This window comes from Porites lutea, chromosome 14, assembly GCF_958299795.1.
Source record: "Porites lutea chromosome 14, jaPorLute2.1, whole genome shotgun sequence".
In the NCBI taxonomy this organism is placed as follows: Eukaryota; Metazoa; Cnidaria; class Anthozoa; order Scleractinia; family Poritidae; genus Porites; species Porites lutea.
In genome coordinates this window covers 7,132,490-7,155,087 of record NC_133214.1, presented here as the reverse complement: position 1 = coordinate 7,155,087, position 22,598 = coordinate 7,132,490, and the positions used below count along the sequence as shown (strand labels likewise).

At 39.2% G+C, this 22,598-nt stretch overlaps 2 protein-coding genes across 2 annotated transcripts; both read right to left on the bottom strand.

Annotated features, from left to right (window-relative positions):
• Positions 1-5,984: 5,984 nt before the first annotated feature.
• LOC140925055 (uncharacterized) lies at positions 5,985-16,221 on the bottom strand. Its single transcript, XM_073375011.1, has 3 exons — positions 15,456-16,221; positions 6,086-6,149; positions 5,985-5,988 (listed from the first exon to the last, which is right to left on the bottom strand). The coding sequence occupies exons 1-3, from the start codon at positions 16,219-16,221 to the stop codon at positions 5,985-5,987; spliced, it is 834 nt and encodes a 277-aa protein (XP_073231112.1).
• Positions 16,222-18,340: 2,119 nt separating this feature from the next.
• Positions 18,341-22,135, bottom strand: LOC140925053 (uncharacterized). The gene has a single exon (XM_073375009.1). It carries the CDS (start codon positions 22,133-22,135, stop codon positions 18,341-18,343), a length of 3,795 nt encoding a protein of 1,264 aa, XP_073231110.1.
• Positions 22,136-22,598: the final 463 nt, after the last annotated feature.

Below are 22,598 nucleotides of genomic sequence, written 5' to 3'. Positions count from 1 at the left end.
GTCACACTTTCCAGTCAGATCAAAGTCTCCCGCGCGCTCTCGGCTTCATTCTGTGTGCAGCTTGTGGTTCAGTTGTTCTGCTTCATGCTGCTCGGGTTTTTGACTATTTCGTAGTTATTGAAATTGCTTTTATGGATAACCAGGCACAGATCACCGAAACAATTAGTCGATTAGATTCAGAAAAGGTAAGTTGATAATAACTCAGTTTGTAATTTTGGCTAGAGCGTCAGGTAAACTGATTTTCATTCACGAAAACAAAGTTTTTGACTGTTATTTTTCACTTAACCTGGCTAAAACTAAGACATAAAAAGTTATCGTTGCAAGCTTGTGTATTGTAGTTCTAATTTTCAGTTCTTCAGTATCTCAGTCTTCATGCCTTAAAGCAGATTCGAACTTTATTTATTTATTTTTTATTTTCGTGTTTTGAAACGAAACTCTTCTGAGTTGATTGCCATGAAACATAAGCTTAATTATACTGCTGAAGTTGGCTGCAAGTTGACAACTCTATTTATTTTTTTCATTCTCAGAATCAGAGAGCGAAAGCTGGTTCGATGGCTTTTAGAAGTCGAAATTTCATGCCATGTATTTAGTAGCTGAAAGTTTGGTGTTTGCGTGAGATGCAGCCGAGCCGCACAGTCTGAAATTATTGAAGTCTTCACCGACCAAAGAACAACCAAAGAACAACCATGTAAAAGAATTAAATAGGCATTTTCTTGAATGAAAGTCTTTATAGGCACAGTCCCGGCACTGAAAGCTCCGGGTGTTCGTGACTGCAGTCATCAAAGTCGTGGTTGTTATTAAATCCCGCACATCTTTTGTTTTGAGTTCTTGTTTTCTCTAATAATAAAAAAGTTGTTGAACAGACTAAAATGTTATTTCCTGATTCTAGTGTTAATGATAATGATGACGTCTTTATTTTGGTTTCTTTCATAAGTATTGCCATTCTTTTCTTAGTTATCGCCTTCTCCCAAATTAACTTATGCCAAACCAGTAGCATGCAAGAAAGCCAGTGAAAACAATTTCGTCTTGTCGAGCGCTCGCGACCTGCAAACTTCAAACATCATTTTCACCGTTGGTGCAAACAGATAACCATGTGGTGCAAAAGTTTGACACTAGAAAAATATATAAGCTTTCGATTGAAGTGATTTTTTTGGCCCCCTTTTTTGTCTGTTTCGCCCTTTTTGCTTTTAAACTTGGTGCGACGGCAATGTCATGCTTACGCAATTGGTTTATATACTAGACCGGAAATAAAAAGCTGACCGGATGTTAAATTTTGTGCTCATGCGCAGTGCGTTTTGCCGCGGTGTTATGCCCGGCATGCCAAACCAGAGGAGCAAAAACTGGGAATGAATTATCAACCCGGCGAGAGATCTGGGACCTAAGTTTAGCTGGGTCAATTTTGGGCTGCGAGGGCATGAACCCATTTTTTCCATGCCTATGACATGTAATTTCTAAGTACCAATGTTCCCTTGAATTTTGTCATGCCTAAATATATAAAATTTTCCCTCTCTCATTAATCCTCAGACTGAATGCAATTTTTACGCTCGCTAGGCATGTTCAACTGAAAATCATGCCCATACCCTCATTCAAAACAAAATGCTATCAAATTTTAGTTTCCAAGCCGTTCCAAGATAGAAAAAAACCTTTTTTTTCACTATAAAAACAAAATTTTTTATCGTCTCAAAAATCACATTTTTCCAAAGAGTTGACCCATGCTTTTGGTTAAAAAAATGCAATTTTTTTCGTTATTTGTTTTCGCTCAAAATAAGATGAGAAGTCAGGTTTAATAATGTTCTAGATAGAAAAAAACTAGAAATAGTACTTACTAATTTTGTAGAGAAAAATGAAACCTCTTTTGACTATAAAAACGGAATGTTTCAAAGTTCCTAAAATCGCATTTTCCAAAGCTTTTGGTCAAAAAATGCCAATGCTTGGGTTAACCCCTTTGGAAAAATGCGATAGTTGGGACTTCGAAAAATTCTCCTTTTTATAGTCAAAAAAGGTTTCTTCTCTCTCTTCAAAGCCATTAAGGATTATTTCTAGTCTTAAAAAATATTAATTTGTTGAAATGTGAATTGTTGTCTCATATTTTTTGTGCTGAGTGCTGAAAATACGACAAGAAATAGTGTTTGGTGATTTTCTAGATAGGAAAAAATTTATTAATTACTTTCCTTCAACGACCTCCCCTCTCTAAGGTCTTTCCCGTCAACAGTGGGGAAAAAAGCCTCTTCTTTTGATGGACATTTTACTGAGTAAGCTTTTCCCGTTCTTTTTCTTGGCCAAAGACTCGTAAATCTACTTCGCTTCAGTGTTGCCGATGCTTTATCCATGATGTTCTTGTCCAGTTTTCCTAATCTTCCTCTTCCACTTTCTTAATCTTGTTCTTTTGCTTGACAGATAGCTGGAAGTATTATAAATTAGCTGTTATAACTCTGTCTCAGATCTAAGAGGGCAACACTAACCAATACAAATCATTTGATTAGCTGCAATGTCAGTAATATAAGCATCTGTAATATACAGTGAGCTTATTTGAAAAAAGGAGAATTCTAAGCTAAAAATGACAGTTTTATGGGTCCTGGCTGATATCGCATAATTATTCCAAAATGTACAGTGCAGGGTATAATAATTATTGTTTTCTTTAAGAGAAAAAATGTTCTATCATGGCAGGTTTTTGTTCCAAATCTAATGGTATTTCATACATTTGACCACCTTGAGAGTAGTAGCCTCTTGCAGTAACTGTTATTTGGTACACTCATAGAAGGGTAAATTTGTAGGAAAGGCAAGGTAACTTGACATTCATTGTAAACAAGGCCAGGAAAACAAGTGTAAACATTCTTTCTCAGAGCGACAGCAGTAACTGATGAGCATAAGTTTAAAATGTTCCGTTCCTTACTGGGGTCTGTGGGCTTCGGGCTCTCGACCTGTTTCCACTGTAAACAGTGTTTGAAAATAAATTGACAGAAAAAATAATCAGTTAAACCGAAAACGGGATTGTAACCCTAAGCTTGGCTTACTGTGTATCTAACGTTTGCTGACGTATATAAAATATCCACCAAGCCATTTTATCAGAAAAAAACTTTCACTCATAAAAGAGTTTACAACATAAACTCAGGGCTCATCGATAAAACGAGAACACGACTACAGCCCTAGCAAACAAGAATGTTTAAACGATTTTTGCCGCCTTAAATTACACATTTCAATTTAAAGTCAAATAAGTTGATTTTCTTTGAGGATAAAAGCTAGTAGAAGGTAACAAAATCATACCTGTTCATGCATCCATGTCTCAAAGTGCCGCATTATAACAGGTAGACTTCACGAGCAGGGCAAGCAATAAATTCAAAATGCCAACACTCGTACCTGTTAGAAAACGAGGACAGAAAAACAAAGCAGAAAGGATTAAAACAGAATCAATCTTTTATGTGCTGACGCATCTAAAAACCACTACACCGAAGGAGATTTTCCAATACAAACATTTCTTTACAAATTCCCCACTAGAGGTTGAAAAATAACTTATTAAGGGTGAGGCCCTAAGACTATACTCTTTCTTTTTTTACCAGAATGGATTTTATAAACATATTGAGGCTGAAATCTGCAAATTTTAAGAATATTATGAGAATAAACCCAAGGCTGAGATTTTCAACAAGATATAATTAATTTTATGTGTTGAAAATCTGTTACTAAAATAAAATTATATGTTTTAAACTTATCTAATATAATTAATCCTTTCTCTAAACAAAAAACTAACAAGCAAACTTAAAGGGAACCTCCACTTCAACAAAAAGATAACTTTAAATCACAGGAAATAACTGTTACAGTCAAGTCAATCTAAAATATTTTTAAAGAAAGCGTTTGTATCCGAAAGAAATAACTTTTAGATTCGCCTATTTTTGTTTTCAAATTTTGCGGGCGTCGCCATCTTGAATAATTGTGAAGTGTTACGGTTGCCCTATTGTTATTAAACAAAAGCTCTTTGTGTCAGAACAATAGAGCAACCGTAACACGTCACAATTATTCAAGATGGCGGCGCCCGCGAAATTTGAAAGAGAAAATAAGTGATTTTAAAATTCACTTTTCCTGATATAAACACTTTTTTTAAGGACAAATTTCGAACAAATTTGTTTATCAACATAATTTTATTCGATTTAAACTTATTCTGTAGTAAGAGTGGAGGTTCCCTTTAAAAAATGCACTAACTATAAAAGTTAAATGTTTACTGCTAATAACAGTTCGATGAACAGTACATTGATACCCCAATATATGCTAAAACGGAAATGGCATGAAACTTCAATTTAAGAGTAATACAAGAATATTTTGAGCCTAAAATTTGAAGAACTCTAAGAATATTCATAATGGGCCACAAAAACAACTTTCTTAGAAAAAAGAAGAGTGCACTCAGACATTTAAGAGGATGACAAGACTCAATATGAGAGGTTATTCAGATAAAATAATAGATAACAATCTGTTGGAAGTTAAAAACGATCACAAAAGAACATCACTTTGTTTAGCCTCAACTCTAAACATATCTTAATGGGATATGGCTTCTTAGAGAAAGCCAGCCGTTGCTAAGGGAAATCATGATAGTATATGCTATAAAAAACCTTTCTACATGTGTAATATATTAAAAAGAAATTCATAACGTGATATACTCATACCAGCCAAACTATAAAACTTGAAGATACAACAGTTCAACGAAAAGCAGCCATGTGTGGTCAGTCAGGATTCAGGACTCCAAATCTCCATCTAATAATTCTAAGCTCGAATTATGCACATATTCACTTTAACCTAGAAAGACTGAATAAAATTCAAAGCCTACAAAGCCTAGTGTTATGGCCAATCTAAAACAACAACACTAGAGACAAAGAAGAAAAAATGTTAGAAATCTAGGAAGAAAATTCACTAAACCATTACCTGTAGAAATATAAAGTAACTAAAAAGTTAGAATAAGTTTTCGCTTTGGAAAAAACCTCAGTGAGAGGGGTATCTTATGGTTATTTTATTTTTATCTCCAGTATGAGTTTCCAATTTGAAAAGTATCCGATGAATTGAGTGGTATCCCTACGTTTCTCTGTTCCCTGATTTATTGTGTAATATCGGTTTGAGTGTCAGCGGTTTACGCAAAATGCGTTTCAACACCTATACACCCCATCGAATTTCCACAATAAATCAGTTCCCAAAGAAACCAGGATTCCCATTGTCCGTGTTGATAATTTTAGTTTGGTATCCCTACGTTTCTCTGTTCCCTGATTTATTGTGTAATATCCGTTAGAGTGTCAGCGGTTTACGCAAAATACGTTTCAACACCTAAACACTCCGTCAACTTTCCACAAAAAATCAGTTCCCAAAGAAACCAGGATTCCCATTGTCCGCGTTGATAATTTTAGTTTGGTATCCCTACGTTTCTCTGTTCCCTGATTTATTGTCTAATATCGGTTAGAGTGTCAGCGGTTTACGCAAAATGCATTTCAACACCTATACACTCCGTCGACTTTCCACAAAAAATCAGTTCCCAAAGAAACCAGGATTCCCATTGTCCGCGATGATAATTTTAGTTTGGTATCCCTACGCTTCTCTGTTCCCTGATTTATTGTGTAATATCAGTTAGAGTGTCAGCGGTGTACGCCAAATGGGTTTCAACGCCTATACACCCCGTCGACTTTCCACAAAAAATCAGTTCCCAAAGAAACCAGGATTCCCATTGTCCGCGTTGATAATTTTAGTTTGGTATCCCTACGCTTCTCTGTTCCCTGATTTATTGTGTAATATCGGTTAGAGTGTCAGCGGTGTACGCCAAATGCGTTTCAACGCCTATACACCCCGTCAAATTTCCACAAAAAATCAGTTCCCAGAGAAACCAGGATTCTCATTGTCCACGTTGATAATTTTAGATTGGAGTAATGTGACCCGTCTTCTCTTTAAAGAAGAAAGCGGAAAAATATGAATCATGATCAATAAAGTTTACTTGACAGTCCCAACGCCTGCTATCATCACCTGTAGAGATAAAAAGAAACTAAGTTAGCGCAAGTTTCCAATTTGGGAAAATCAGTTCACAAAGAAACTAGGATTCCCATAAACTCAAAGCACTCACCTGTTGAAAGGCCGAGAGGGAGCAGCTTTTATATCATTTCCACAGTAACACAGCCACAGAAACCCTGAAATGATAACGAAAAGTTGAAATATTCGTTGTAGTAGTCTTTTTATTAAAATAGGGTACATACACAAAGTAGTGGTAATGCTGATTGGGGTTTAATGGAGTTTTGTAGAACTTGATGAATTTTCACTCTGGACAGAGATAATTGTCTGTCGATCATTTGCTACACAGTGCCAACAATGTACATGGCAGATAATAGATTATTAGATATGTACAGTTACACATTCTACCCTCTACACAATCCACCACACAAATCACCCACGACTCACTCCAAGCAGGGTTCACAGTGTAATCAGTAGAGCAACAGCAGATCCAACTTGGAAATCGTGCGTAGGTGCGAGGCCGAGGTCAAAAACTGTCCTCTTTGCCTCATGTGGTTCCCAAATTCCTTTTACTTGGGCTAATGCTCATTGGAGTTTATGGTTTGAACATACCAGATAGTACTGTTCTTTCTATTCCTCCCAAGCTTTCTCCTATGGACATGTTGAAATCTGATTTTTATACAACTTTCAACTGGACATGTATCATTTCCCTTTTGCCTGAACATTTTATTCCTACAAAAAGACAGAGATGTATAACATGAACATTATTCTGGACAAATAATTTTTGCGAAAGTATTCAGATCAATTTAGGTTTCTGGGAAACTGCCCACCTACCCCTCCCCTGAGGCAACATTTTGGCTTAAGTAAGAAGTAAGTGATAATGATGGCTTAGGGGAGGGGTAGGTGGGCTACCCGAAACCTAAATTGACCTAGTATTCTTTAATACAATTGTCATCAGCTCATGAATGAACTTCCCGTTATCTAGCTGTTACTTCATTACACATTTTTTTTGATGCACCATAATTTGGTTGTGTTCACTTTGAAGCCTTTCTGTAACATGTTCTAACTGAAATGAAGTAATGATGGTGGTTAGTTTGAATGAAACTGGTTCTTTTGAAAATGGCACTATTCACGTAGTCAGTAGTGTAAGGTATCGCCTCTATATATGGTTAATTATTAGCTAAGAAAGTCCTTGAGATTATTAGACATATTATCTCAGAAAAATTATCTTTTGTGGACAATAATACAGTGCAACAATATTTTTGACACAAATACACTTTCCAGAGGGTACCCAACCAAGTTGAAAATTTACAGAAATTCCAGGGGATGGGGGGTTATGAAAAGCACCCCCTACAGTGTATAATGGAAATTCCAGGGGGGTGGGGGGGGGGGTATGGATATTTTCTGGAACTACACAGTAATAGATATGCTTCTTGCAAGGTTCATAGCAGCTAATTTTTAATCTCTCAGGTAATTTTTATTTTCCTTCTTGTTTCAACTTGATTAGCAAACACTGTCATACCCAAAAACAAAAGGAAACTAAAAATTACCTGAGAGAAAAAAATTAACTACAACATATACATCAATACAAAAATTGGTCTAATTCACTGTTTATCACACAGTGATTGGCTTTACATTTGCATCATGCATTCTGCTTGGTATCAATGCATCAACAGCAAATTTGTTTTCAAGATAACATTATCTTGTAGCAGTATCTAGGGTCCGAAATTACACCTTCCCGGTTGCCAATGGGACTAAAAATTCAGTACTGGTGACCAGAATTTCATAGCAGGTCACCAGATGGCGACTTAACTTGTGGACTTTCACGTTTGAAGAAAGTGATAAACATTTGAAACCACAAAGATATTTGCCAAAAAGTGTCTTACATATAGATTTCTTCGTGGAAAGTGCTGACGTACGATATTTACGCAAGATTTTGTTTTCACAATACGAACAAGCGAGGCTTTACAAGTGAGTGAGTTTTGTGAAAACAAACAAGTCTCTCCTGATTGGAGGAAACACTTTACACACATGTGAGAAAGCCATTTCGCTGCTGTGATTGGCTATCAGAATTTTTTAAGTGGGTTTTCTTATGAAGAAAACTGTGAGTACATCTCAGTATGTATATAATAAATGTACTTTTTGTCCTGCTGGTATTTTTTAATTAAAAGTGAAACAAATCTTCCGCTAAAAATACCTCCAAAACAACTACTATCAATATGAGTTGAAAGTTTCCAAGTCGCCATGGTGCTTTCAGCTGAAATACGCTAAGTACGTTATGTATGTGTAATTATACTGTACCCATATATCCACGGTTGTGGCCTGGTACGAGCAACACAGCGGGTTGACTCATGTTTATATTTCGTGTTTCATGGTAATTATTGGAACAAAATGGAGTTTTGATATGTTCAGTGCAGTCATGGGCAGATAGCTTTCTGTTCCTATGTCCTAGGTCAGACAGCTTTATATCTCTAAAAAGTAATTTGTGGTATCGGGAGCAGAAGTAGTGCAATTTTTTAGCATAAAAAAGTCCATACATACCATGCATTTTTTATTTGTGTTTAAACTTTTATTTGAAAAAAGGGGAGGGGAAATTTTTGGCGACCATTATTTTCCCTCTGGTGACCAAAAATTTAAACTTGATAGCCAGTTGGCACCTGTATTAAAAAAGTTAATTTCGGACCCTGGTATCTTGCAATGTTACCTACCAGTTCTGCTGATTAAGGCAAACTTTTGGTTCAGGTTTGCATGCTAGTGGCCCCTGAGGATTACAATGTGCGCTTCATGTTCAATTTGCCACACACAGACATTTTTCTGGAAAAATAAATGTGTTTCATTATTATCAGACTATAAATTTTACTTAGTATCAAGCCCTAGTATCTCACAGTAAAAACCGTTTCCAGTACCATGTCATTCCTATCATCTTAATTATTACAATAGATCCAAAAAATCAAAAAGTTTTCCAGTGACATTTCGAGACTAAGAAATCAAAATACACAAATATAGTATTTTCCCACACACATTCTTAACTAGTAGAACAATTCTTAAGACTCAGCTTATGTAGGAATTTTAAAAAAAATGCCTCAGGAAACCCATCATATTCCACAAAAAAAAATTAATGTCGTAGTTCCTTTAGCTAGACTTCACAATAAAGTGTAATAAAATAAGACAACAAACAGATGGCGTAAAGGGGGGTACACCGCTCCGCGATCGCCGTGGTGGACGACTTCCATAGCGTGACCATAAAGCCTTACTTATCGCCCCGGCGCTAATTTACACACGCCTGATCGGACAAGTTCAGGTAGGTCCGAAAGAAACAAACTTAATACGGCCTAACACTGCACGGCACTACGAGCTGAAACCTCCGGCCAGCATCATGCAACTTGATGGAACGGTGTAGGCAAATATTTTGTTCTAGGAACTTTATCTTATCAGCACTACGAGCCGCCTCCGCCGGCACGTGCTGGAATACAATGAAATATAAAAGTTTGCGTTAAAATCAAAGCTTGGGGAAGTCGCCGTGAGACTTAAACCGAAGGCGAAAGAAAGCGGTGAGCCCGTGTTTATTAGGAACAGCAACAAAGCCTCCAAAGGGAGGGAAGGGTGGGCATTACAAAACTTGAGGACGGTTGAAGTAACCAACTTCGCAATACAGCTTGGAATGAGACACAGGACTTTTACTAGGCCTTTTATAGTCCGAGTGCTATCACAAGGTAAGCCAATGAAAAATTCAGTACTACAGAACAGAACGTGCACCTAAAGTGCTCCACGAGATATGCATGAGGAAAATTATTTTTACTAGCAATACAAAACAAGCGATACATTAGAAACTAGCCTCAACTGCAACAAAAACAAGGATTGCTATTATATAAGTAGTTTCCCAGCTATAGCCGTGAGAAGGCGGGATGGTACAGGGGTTTTTTTGTGCCTTGGGAGACGACGCCAAGAAACGTTCGTCCTGAAAGTGGGAGAGGGCATCAGCAATGTCGTTATTTACCCCAGGGACATGGCAAGCCCTGACAAAGAAGTTGTGTTTCATAGAAAGGAGAACAAGGAACCTCAGGAGGTCCATTATACGAGGGGCCTTTGAATGGCCTGAGTTGATGATGGCGACTACTGATTGGTTATCGCACCAAAATTGAATTCGTTTCCCAGAAAAATGCGGGAACCAGAGTGCGCATGCCACTACTATAGGGAAAAGTTCCTGCCATTCAATGCTGATACCCTTGGTGGGGCTTAAGTGCATATGAGGGAGCCATTTCCCCTGGAACCATTGACCATTAAAATAACCCCCAAACCCGACCGAACTGGCCGCGTCCGTGTATAGCTCCAAGTCTGGGGAGGTGAATACGGTAGAGTCTGAGAAGAAGGAACGTCCGTTCCAACCCGAGAGAAAGGCCTTCCACATGGTGAGGTCCTTAAAAAATCCCTTGTTGAGTCATATATGGTGAAAACAGCTAGGAACCCCCCTGGTAAGGTTAATCATTCGCTGCAAAAAGGTTCTCCCCGGAACGACCGCCTTACACGCGAATTGAAGGGTGCCAATAAGGGACTGGAGTTCAACTAAGTGAACTGAACAGCATTTCGTAAAGGATGTGAGCAAATCCCGGGTGCGCTGTAGCTTATCTTCAGGAAGGCGTGCCTCCATGCGTGTAGAATCTAATTCTATGCCCATAAATTCTAGTACTTGGGAGGGGCCCAGGGTTTTGGACGCGACCACCGGGGCATGAACCGACATAAAAAAGCAAAGCAAGGTACTAAAGGAGGGCAGCAATTTAAACATGTAGGTTCGGCAATAAAGAAGTCGTCTAGGACATGGAGTATGTGTTTTAACCCATAATTATGCTTCAAAACCCATTCCAGGACATCCGATAATTGATTAAAGAGAAACGGGGCCGAGCGAAGCCCGAAGGGAAGGTACAGATCGACGTAATATTGATTGTTCCAGTGAATCCCCAAGAGATCCCAGTCGTCGGGATGGATGGGAATTAGCCTGAAGGCTGATTTGAGGTCGGTTTTGGCCATGAATGACCCTGGTCCGAGGGATTTAAGAATGCGAATAGCATCATCCACCCGAACGTACTGAAGGGTGTAGAGATCCTTGGGTATATGGTCATTAACACTATCGCCCTCAGGATAGGATAAGTGGTAAATAGTCCGCCACTTGTTAGAATGTTTCTTACGTATTACCCCCACCGGGTGACATTGGAGATTAGGAAGTGGGGGAGACCGAAAGGGGCCTGCTACGCGACCCAGTGCAATCTCCTTGGTCAGATTGGATGAAACTACGTCTGGGTGCTGAGCAGCCGATTGTAAATTACGGGATACCCGGGGCTGACGGGGACCTATATAACCAACAGGTGTGCCATAACGGAGGGAATGAATTAAGTTAGCTACAAAATGACTATCTGGGTGACCAGAAAGTTCCTTTGATAAAACATCAATGTTAATGGGGGTAGAAACTGGTGGCGCAATGTTCCTCGCTTGGAGCTTGACTTTATCGCTTGCTGCGATCGTTCGTGTTACTGGATCCGTTTGAGCGGCAGTTGGCCTTGGAGAAACTGCTAGGACAGGTGACGATGGAATGGTTTGCGGAAACCCATCATATTCCACAAAAAAAAAAATAAACAAGACATATTTCTGCATAATTATTTTAAAAATTTAACAGAGAATCTAATTTTGCCAGGAAAGATGTCTATTTTGTGTGATATATAATATCTATGCAAAACAGACCCGAAAATTGTTCAAAAATAAAGAGCGACTAGGAATTTTTAGACAGTTCACAGTCCCCTATATATTCGTGCAATCATTGAGATATAGTGCATATTACTGTTAATGATGGCCATCTTGATTTTCAAATGTACCGAGGGGGAAGGCGTTAGGGATTATAGCTGTAGGGGGAGGGGGGCGAGAAAAATAGAGGGACTGTAATAAGAGCAGCTTGCGGTTTGCAGCTCGCGTTCACAGGGCGTGCTGTACCAGCAATGCAGGCATTTGATTGGTCATTAGACAATAGATGTTAATTTGCATTGGCAACAGTTTAGTTTAAGTTGCCGACACTGACAAGTCGTTGACAAGTTGTTGTTTCTATAAAACGTACGCTTCATAATAGTACTACCATAAGGCACATCTTGCGCCAACACATGAAGGATTCTTGGTATTCTGAGAACGAATCATGTAAGCCAACATGCTTTTGAAGCAGCCCAGCCAGGGAATATTGTACACAGTTTCTGCCAAACAAACTGAAATTTAACACTACACCGGTTATCAAGAGGTTAATCGTTTTAATCTGTGGTGAAGCAAGGATGCTTAGCGCTTCGATTAGGAAAATGTTTCATCTGTGCATGTTTGTTGATTTTATTTGGAGGCATGGTCCAGAAAGTGTATGAAATCACTGCTTCAAAAGGAGATATTTGTAAACATGTGTAATAGATGCTAAAAGTGTCTGGCATGTTTTTCATCACCAGCAGAGTTTCTTAATTAATGAATGGTAAAAGGTGTAAAATTCCTGTCACGCCTCCTGAATGCGAGCTGCAGTGATGTTACTACAGTCCCTCTATTTTTCTCGCTTCCTCCCAAACTGCAAACACTCATGCAAGATAGCACCCCGTAACGCAAAGCGCGTGATTTCAAAGATCTTACAGAAAAATAGAGGACTGTGAACAGTCTAAGGAATTTTCTACAAATTTATTTTCTGACGCTGTTACATTATGCTAATGAGGTTAAAGCTTATTAGCATAATGAAATTCAACACCTCGTGGTTTGCTGTTTACCTTCAAAAGACGCTTCATTTTTTTCGTTTTTTAACGAAATATCGGGTTGAAAACTAGCAAACATGAATTTACTGATAGAATTCATCAAAATAAACAAGGCTTTGAAGGCAAAAAGTTAAGCGGGAAGGAATTCCTCGCGTTTGAAGAGTATCAGAGAGTATGTGTGGAAGACATGGCCGGCTCGGCGAATTGCACACAAAGATTCTCTATACTGTTTTCTTACCTCGATTTTCGCTTCTTATCCTCCAGAATCCTTCAAAATAATTTTCTTCACTTGTATTTGGTCAAAATTCGTCGATACAAGCTTTCATTCTAGGCAAAACCCGCAACAAACTCCTTGCCGCATTTCTCAGTTTTCAAAAAATCGTAGCGTGAAGCCAATAACCCACCGGGGGGCTGGGACTAGCCAGATCTATTTGTTCGCGCGCCAAATTTGGAGACAACAGGAAGTAACGCAAAGTTTGGCGAATATATTTCGTTGAGGCCATGAGGGCGAGAGGAATAATTGTTTTAGTGAAATACAACTAGTTGGTCAAAAATATCGAGAATAAAAAAATTTTAGCTAGTTAAAGCTAGACTTTAATCCTTTTTTGCCGCCAAAAAGTTCGCGCTTTTCCCTACTAGGGGGCTATAACATATAGCCTAGTAGTAGCTCAACCAATCAGAACGCAGCATTCACTAGTTGGATTTTACTAAATTTCGTTATAGGTCCTGAAGCTCCTATATTTACACGACCGGGAGACAATTACATCACCGCAAACTGCATCATGTCCAGATGGATGTTACTAAGTATTCAGCTCTTTTTACGAATGGTATCATTGGTTCGTGAGCATAGGCTTAGACTTTTGTTCCTCCTTTATAATTATCAAATCTTAACTTTGATTCTGCTTTACAATTCTACATGACTTAGATACATGTATTAGACTACAAAAATGTCATTTTCACATAATCGAAAAATTTGCATTTTTTCAAAGTTTGGTCAAAACTTCGAAATTTCTTTCGAGTCTGTTTTTCTTTAGCCTGCGTGGCAGGCGTTTGAAAGGGATGGGAAAGGGAGTTTTAGGCGCGAGAGAAACGCGAGGGGCGCGCGTGGTCTCGCGCCCTAATTCCCTTCCCTTTCCTTTTCGAAAGCCTGCCACGCAGGCTAGTTTTTCTTTGAAAAAGGCCTAAACATGTATTTTTATGATATGTTTATAGAAAAGGAAGCTTTATAGACTATAAAAATGTCATTTTCACATAGTCAAAAAATTTGTGAAATGTGATGTTGTATATGATAAAGATTCTAAAAAGCCTTCTTTTTAAAAGAAGGCTTTTCAGACTTTAAAAATTTTCATTTTTCATTTTTCCAAAGGTTTCCCGTGATTTTGGTCAAAAATTCGAAATTCGGTTTGAGTTTGCTTTTCTTTTAAAAATACCTTGACATGTCCAAAAGGTCTAGATAGCAGCAACAATATAGATAGTCGTAAAAACATAACAACTTTCTTTAATTTTCCAGACATGTTTCGACGGTACATCCGTCATCTTCAGTGTTACATATTTTGAAATCGCCGTTGAATTTAAAGCGCGCGCGATCTTACAAAGTTCGTTACATTGCGTTGTCAATATTGCGTACTAAAACAAAGTTAAATGAGTGACGCTTAGTTCTTTACAGGGAGAGAGTCAGGTTAATGTGTTTCACCTGCTGGTTGAGATCGGGCTTCTCCCATTTTATAAACATGGATTCTTTAAGCTTCACTTGGTACTTAGTGGCTGCAGAGTCCAGGATCTCGAAGCAATCCGGTGTGCAGGATGCTCTACAAAACTCTGAACCCTGCAGATGTTTAAAAACGTTCGAAGACTTGTCTGAAAGTAAGTGCTCGCGCACTCGTGTGGAGAAGTGTCGGCTGGTTTCACCAACATAACAAGCATTACAACTTGCACACGAAAATTTATAGACCACACGCGTGCGTAACCCCTCAGGGACAGCATCTTTCACATTAAAAAGATTCCTGACTTTGAAAGTAGTAAAGACTAACCTTAAATCAATAGGTTTACATAACCGGTTAGCAAGTTTGCGTATACTCCTCTGTGCCGTGACAGAGAAGTGCCCAACGTAAGGGATTTTGAAGAAGAACTTAGGCGTTTCCTGGGGCTCGACTCCTGAATAGGGCTGTGTTTTCCCTCCCTTGACTGCTGTCTGAATATATTTAGAAATATATTTGTTGATAAGGTTTTCAGGGAAGAGATTCCTCCGCAGAATGACAGACAATTTTTGAAGGTCAGTATGGAACCCCATCCAAGTGTTGTTTATCTTAAAAGTTCTATGAATCAAGGTTTTGATTAACCCCAATTTGTAGGTAAAGGGGCAAAAACTCAGATAACTAGTGAGCAGACCTGTGAAAGTCTTTTTCCGGTAAACGGTGGTTGCACTTTGGTGTGGGTCAGTGCTGTTGATTAGAACATCTAGGAAAGGTAGAACATGGTCAGTTTCCCGCTCCATTGTAAAGCGTATATTGGGGTGTTGATTGTTGATGTAATTGAAGAAAAGGGTTGCATCCCGTTCAGAGTGGAAAAGGCAAAATGTATCGTCTACATAGCGACGATAGAATAATACCTCTGAATCCCCGTATTGATCCAACCATATATTCTCATGGTGACCCATAAAGAGATTGGCGAGAACAGGGGCAAGGGGGGACCCCATGGCTACACCATCCACCTGATCATAGAAGTTACCTTTGAACAGGAAGTGAGTTTCCTTGGTAGCAAACTCAAACAGCCTTTTGAGCTCATTTTTACTAAGTTTCAACCCTGGATTACCCTCAGTAATATATTTGACGGCAAGGTCGATACAATCATCTAGAGGGATGTTGGTGAAGAGGCTTTCAACATCGAAGGAGACCATAAACATCCCGTGCAAAGATAGATCATTGATTTCCTTCACAAAAGTGAAGGAATCTGAAGCAATGAATGTGGACGGAATATGAGGTTGGAGGAGATTACTTAAGTATTTAGCCAAGCTGTAGTTGTAGGTGCCTATAGAGGAAACTATGGGCCGAAATGGAGGGGTGGAATTTGGCGCTCGTGGTTTGTGCATCTTAGGGAGACCATATATCCTGGCAGGCTGAGATCCACTTGGATAAATGGTCTCATAGATGTCAGGATCAAAGTGACCTTTTTTCTTAAGTTCCCTGAGATATCGCTGTAGTTTCCCTTCCCGGGTAAGAGTAGGGTCGGATGTAAGGACCCTGAATTTAGTAGTGTCGTTAATGATTTTAAATAAACCCTTGTCATATTCTACTCTATCTAAAATTACTACCCCATTACCCTTATCCGGTTTCAATATTACAATGTTCTTGTTCTTTCTTAGTTCTTTTAGAATCCTGTGCTTTTTCAAATCCGAGGCCGTGGGTCGATATGATGATACGTACGTGTGAGCCAAATGTGACAGTTCCGTAGCCAGTTTGCCCGTGTCCTTGCTCTCCTTGAGGTTCTTTAACATCCTCTGACTAATCAATTCAAAGCATGCGAAGATGTCCGTTTTGTTGATCGAGGGTGACATGTATTTTTATGATGTTGTAGATAAAAAGCGGACTTTCAGATATGTGCATTTCCTCCATGATTTTGGTCAAAAATTCGAAATTTGTTTCGAATCTGCTTTTCTTTGAAAAAGCCCTAGATATGTATTTTTATGATTTTGTTTATAAAAAAGGCTCTCTAGACTATAACGTGATTGTGCGGACGAACACCTAAAGAACGTCTGCGTGGGAGGGTTACCAAAATCCGCCATTTTAAGGGAGATTTGCGCATGACCTTTCAAAGGAATCCGCTAAAGCAAAGTACCTCCAATCATAAATCATTTGATAGAAAAAGGGAAGAAATGACGGTTTGACGAAGGCCTAAGAACGCCTGCGTGGGAGGCTACAGGTAGAAAGGTTATCAGAATGAATGAAATGATCCCTAAAAGGAAATATGCTTTGATCTTTTAACAAGTTATCTCAACCAATTTTTCAAGAAATGTATGGAGGCCAGTCTGGAGAATTTGTATGTTGATCGAGGTGCTTAAAGGGTTAAGACATGGGAAGTAAACTCTCACCTTCTTCCATGCTCCACACGTAGTTAATGGATAAATATCGATATCGGAAATCACTCGATATCATTGATATTAATCGATTTAATCCACCGATTAATATCGATTGATATCGGAAATCGATAGAAATCGAATTCAGAAAAATAATTTACCGATTATTATCGATTAACAAAATCGATAACAAACGATAGGAATCGATAAAAAATCGTTATCGATTTCTATCGGAAATCATCGATATTAATCGAAGCCACAACTTTTTTTCTTTTTCGATTTCCATCGATTGATATAGGAAATCAATATCAATCATCGACTAATATCGATTACTATCGATACGTCTGGCATGCTGTCCTCCCCACTCGAGAACAGAAGGCCAAATTGTCCAAGTGCCCAACTACCCCTAGCAGGAATTACACGATCAGATGATAAGGTTTTCCAGGATTTCGTAGTTGGAGAATTCAAAGGACATCAGAATTCACATCTCCTCAGAGGTGGAGCTTTCGCAACTTAGTAGGGACGTGATTGGTCCTATCGGCTTGTGAGTTTTCCACCTGAAATCTGAAACTAGAGGGGCTATGTCTCGCTGTTTGCTATCATTTTAAAAAGGTTAATGTAACCAAATGTTGTATATATAATCAGTTCTCTGTAGCTTTTAATTCTTCACTCCATTAAAGCATATTTCTTCACATGTTCATAATTTAGAATTCTGTACTCTGTTCTACACTTAAAGGATTCATCGACATCAATTCGCGTAAAAATTCGATGATCTAAACTCAATCCACACACTCTATCAGCTGCACGACTCCGAACGACTACACAGTTCTAAGACTCTTGTGCAAAGCTCAGTTTTCAGATCACGTGACGAGTTTTCCCGCCACAATGACGCAATAATTTCTAACACACTCCCCGCCTTGATTGACACAGGTCAATCAACAACGAAACGAATAAAATAACAAATGAAAGGAAACGGGTTCGCTGTTCTTTGACTTAATGTTAATGTTCACTAACATGTTCCTGTTCAGCATTTCCCACGAAGGTAATAGGGAAATCAGTGTTTCTGTTCTCCATTGTGCATAACTTGTTCATGGCACTTGAGGATCACCAATCTTGTAAAGCAATGTTTTCTAGGCAGAAGTACGGGAAATTTGGTATCATAGGGTAACGACGACAGACCTATTCTTCCTTGACATCTGACTACACCTTCACTGTCCTGATAAAGTCCCAGAGTCGACTTCATTTGCTGGTACTTGTCACTGTTCAGGATACCCCTTTGAACGTGTTTAATCCACTTCTTCTCAGCTTGCTTGTACACTTGCAAGGATTCTTCTTGCTCAGTTGATCCGTCCCTTCTTCTTTTCAATTTTTTGACAAATAGCAACACAAGTGAAGTAACCCTTATGAGCTTCGTAAGGGAACTGTAGGATTCAGGATTGATGATACTCTCCAGATTTGCTTCTTGTTTTCCGGTACACGTGTTCAATAAGCTGGAGACTGTAGGTTTGGCTGATTTCAGTTCGCACAACTCTTCCTTGGCTTATACATTTACAGGCTGGACTGGCCAGTAGGCGCTTTCCTTAGACAGGAATTCTGGACCATGTAACCACAAACTACTTTCTTTGAGTGCAGTGGCCTTAATTCCTCTTGATGCAATGTCAGCCGGGTTTTCTGACGTAGGACAGTACCTCCATTGCTCAGGCGGTGCATTTCGTCTGATTTCGCTCACGCGATTCTCCACAAATTGCTTGTATTCCTTATCAGTGTTCCTAATCCACCACAAAGAAATCATAGAATCCGTCCAATTGACTACGTCATCAACTCTCACAACGTTTTCTAAAGCTTGACTCACACTCTTCACCAATCTTGACGCAGTAAGGTTAGACAACAGTTCTAGACGCGGTATGGTTTGCTCATCCAACGGAGCTACTCGGGTTTTTGACGCCACGATCTCACATTCTACTCTTGACTCATATTCTACTCTCATGTAAACAACGGCTCCGTACGCCTTTTCCGACGCATCTGCAAAACAATGAAGTTGGAGCGATTTAACTTCATTCCCACCGAGACCTTCCGCATAACACCTTTTAAAACTCACTCTTCCAGCTAGTCTTAGGTCTGACAAAGTTGACAACCACTCTTGGTTGAGTTCGGTATCCACTAACTCGTCCCAGTCCCTTTGTGCCTTGCACAGTTTTTGAAACATAATCTTGAAGGGTAGAATCACAGGAGATATTAACCCCAAGGGATCGAAGAATCTCGTAGCAGTACTGAGAATCAGTCTTCTTGTAGCTGGCTGAACGTCCACACCCTCCAATATCTTAGTCAAGTCATAGATCAGTTCATCTTGGTTAGGGTTCCAAAGCATTCCCAAGACCTTCTGTTCCTTCTCAGTACCTTGCTTAAAAACTGACCTTGAGAAGCTCTCATCTTCCTCTTGAACACATTCTTTACTGTTTACAGCAAAGTCTCCACTGAAGGCTGAATCTTGTTTCAGTGATTGCAAAAGACTTGCTGAGTTGCTGTTCCACTTCCTCATATTGAACCCTCCTGATTTGAGACAGAGTTTTATCTCCTTCGACAAAGAAAAGGCATTGTTCACATCCTTGGCCCCAGAAACGAAGTCATCTACATACAAAGACTTCAAAAGCTCAAGTGCAAATGCATTGTCATTCAGCATACATGTATTAACATGGTGTCTGATGGTAGCATTGAGAATGAAGGGGCTAGCATTCACTCCAAATACAACTCTTGTAAAGCGAAGTAACTTAATCTCAGTTGATTCCTTATCGACATCATCTACCCATAGAAAGCGTAAAAAGTCTCTGTGTTCTGGATCAATCTCAATATTCAAAAATGCTTTCTCAATATCAGCAGTTACAGCAACTTCATGAACTCTAAATCTCAGCAAAATGTCCAGTAGAAGAGGATTTAATGAAGGTCCCACTTGCAGACAGTCATTTAAGCTTGGTCCAAACACTTTGGATGAGGCATCATATACAACTCTCACCTTTGTTGTATCTCTGTCAAGTCTCACAACTCCCCTGTGTTGGAGATAGTGTACATTTCCAGGTTCTAGGACTTGATCTTGCAGCGCTTCTTCAACTACTCCACTTTCTAATTGCTCCTTAATCACTTGATCATATTGTTCCAGTATTTCTGGTTGGGTCTTAAGCTTCTTAATCACAGTTGCCAACCTTCGTGATGCATTTGTATAATTATCTGACAGCATAGGGTGATTATCCTTGAATGGTAGCTTGACTTGGTATCTTTCACCAGTGAATCTTATCTCATTAGAAAACTTGTCATGAACTGAAGTTTCAGTGTCCCTTATGCCTAAGGTTTCCAAGTCCCAAAATTTCTGCAAATCATCTTGCACATGGCTGATGTCAGATGACTCGATTTTCAAAACATGTGTAGCACTTAGGTTAACTGTGCATGACTCTGTCAATGCTGGAACTGCAGCTGGTCCTGACAGTACCCATCCCAACTTGGTCTCAAGAGCTACAGGTCCAGAAGGATCTCCCCTGATTATTCCTCCAGTAAAGAAAGACCAGTAGTGATCTGTTCCTATTAGTAAGTCAACACTAACTGTTCCATTAACAGCTCCACATCCAAGCTGTAGTCCTTGAAGGTATGGATAGCATTCTACTACACCTAGAATTTCTTGGTTTGATACTGGACTGCATATCACTGGTACAACGTAAGCAGTGACGTACACACTCATTGCATCTATTGTTCTGATGCACAATTGCACAATGTCACATTCCTTTACAGATGCTGAATTGTCACCAAATGTTTTGATTAGCAAGGTTTCCTTACCAACAGTAGGTAATTTTAACTGCACACGTGTCTTACTGGTTATATAAGATCTCTGGCTACAAGAGTCAAAAATGACTTGAGTATACATTCCAGTTTCTTGATTATCTGGTCTAGAAACAAAGGCTTGGGCAGTCTGCAACAGTATAGAGTTATTATTGCTGCCAACATGCATTGTTGATGTTCCAACATCTCTGGATCTCTCCTGGGAAATTTCAGATCTACTAAGTGATGCTAATTCAGCTCCTGAACTACTAGGTTGGACAGGCTTCTTAGGGTTTTCACAGATAGTCACATGATGTCTAGCTCCACAATTAAAACATTTGGCCTTTGACTGACAACCTGGTGTAATATGCCCTGCTTTCAAGCAAACAAAACACCTGCCACTTTGTCTCAGTATAGTTCTTCTAGCCTTTGGTTCAGTAATGGTACTACAGGTGATGGACTTGTGATTTTTCTTGCAAAAGACACATTGCAGAGTACACTCTTCACTGCCCGCATAAAGTGCAGATGAGGAAAGGGGCTGTTTGAATCTTCCCTTATGCTGGTCAAATCTAGGGTTAGAATTGGTTGGACTACTTGTTTTCACTACATTACACCTTTCTCTTGCCTCCAATTCAGATTTCAGTGCATTTAACAGGACATCAAGGTCCCAAGTTTCTTTACTGCCAAACTTGCGACTGATGATTAATCTCAACTCAGAGGGAACTTTCTCCATTACAACTGGAACTAATAAATTTCCAAAGGACTCTGATTCGATGCCTAGTGCCTTCAAACTTCGAATGTTTATCTCTATCTTGTCATACAAATCACGGAGTTTCTTCGTTTCATGCACTGAACTGACTATTGGCAATTTCAACAAAGCGTCCATGTGGTTAGAAATCAACAGCTGTGGTTTACCAAATCTATCTCTAAGTATATCAATGGCAGTTTCGTAATTATCTTCAGTGAGAGGCAACCCAGTAATTGCAGATTCGGCTGCGCCTGTCACACAACTCTTCAAATAGGTGAATTTTTGGATTCTTGAAATGTCAGTGTTTCTGTTAACCGCAGATTCGAAAGTGTCCCAGAAACTCTGCCATTCCTCGTAGTTGCCTGAAAATGACTTTAGTTCTAGTTTAGGTAGCTTAACTTTCGCGCCCTCATTGCTTTTGACATTGTTATTAATTTGACTGAAGCTTGGTGAAGTTCCCACGTGTGCGCTATTTTTAGCATCCTCTAACCTCAAGTCAATTCTAGCCAAAATACGGTAAACTTTTGCACAAAACTCACCGCAATCCTCGACTTCTTTCTCAATGTCTCTCCCCTTACTGTTTTCCAGAATTGTTTCGTCCAGCTTTTGGACAGTTTCTAGCCTTTCATTGAGGGTGAATTTCAGTCCCATAAGTTTTTCCCTTGATGAATCTTCCGCGTGATCGGCAGTCTGCTTGACTAAGATCCTCGTCGCACCTTCCATCGTTTTCTCCACAAAAGCTCTGTGGGCATTTCTAATTCTCTTTGCTTTTCCGTTGTCCATACTTTTCTTCTTGTACCGTAATCCTGTTCTTGACGATTAATTGATTAAACTTGTTTCGCCGATCCGGCTCGAAGGACCATGTAACCAAATGTTGTATATATAATCAGTTCTCTGTAGCTTTTAATTCTTCACTCCATTAAAGCATATTTCTTCACATGTTCATAATTTAGAATTCTGTACTCTGTTCTACACTTAAAGGATTCATCGACATCAATTCGCGTAAAAATTCGATGATCTAAACTCAATCCACACACTCTATCAGCTGCACGACTCCGAACGACTACACAGTTCTAAGACTCTTGTGCAAAGCTCAGTTTTCAGATCACGTGACGAGTTTTCCCGCCACAATGACGCAATAATTTCTAACAGTTAAACCTGTCTTCGCATCACTTGAATTCCAAAAACAAGGGTACACATTTGTTATAAGGCTTTATTTAGGTACTGAAACTGTTTCCTGTTGACT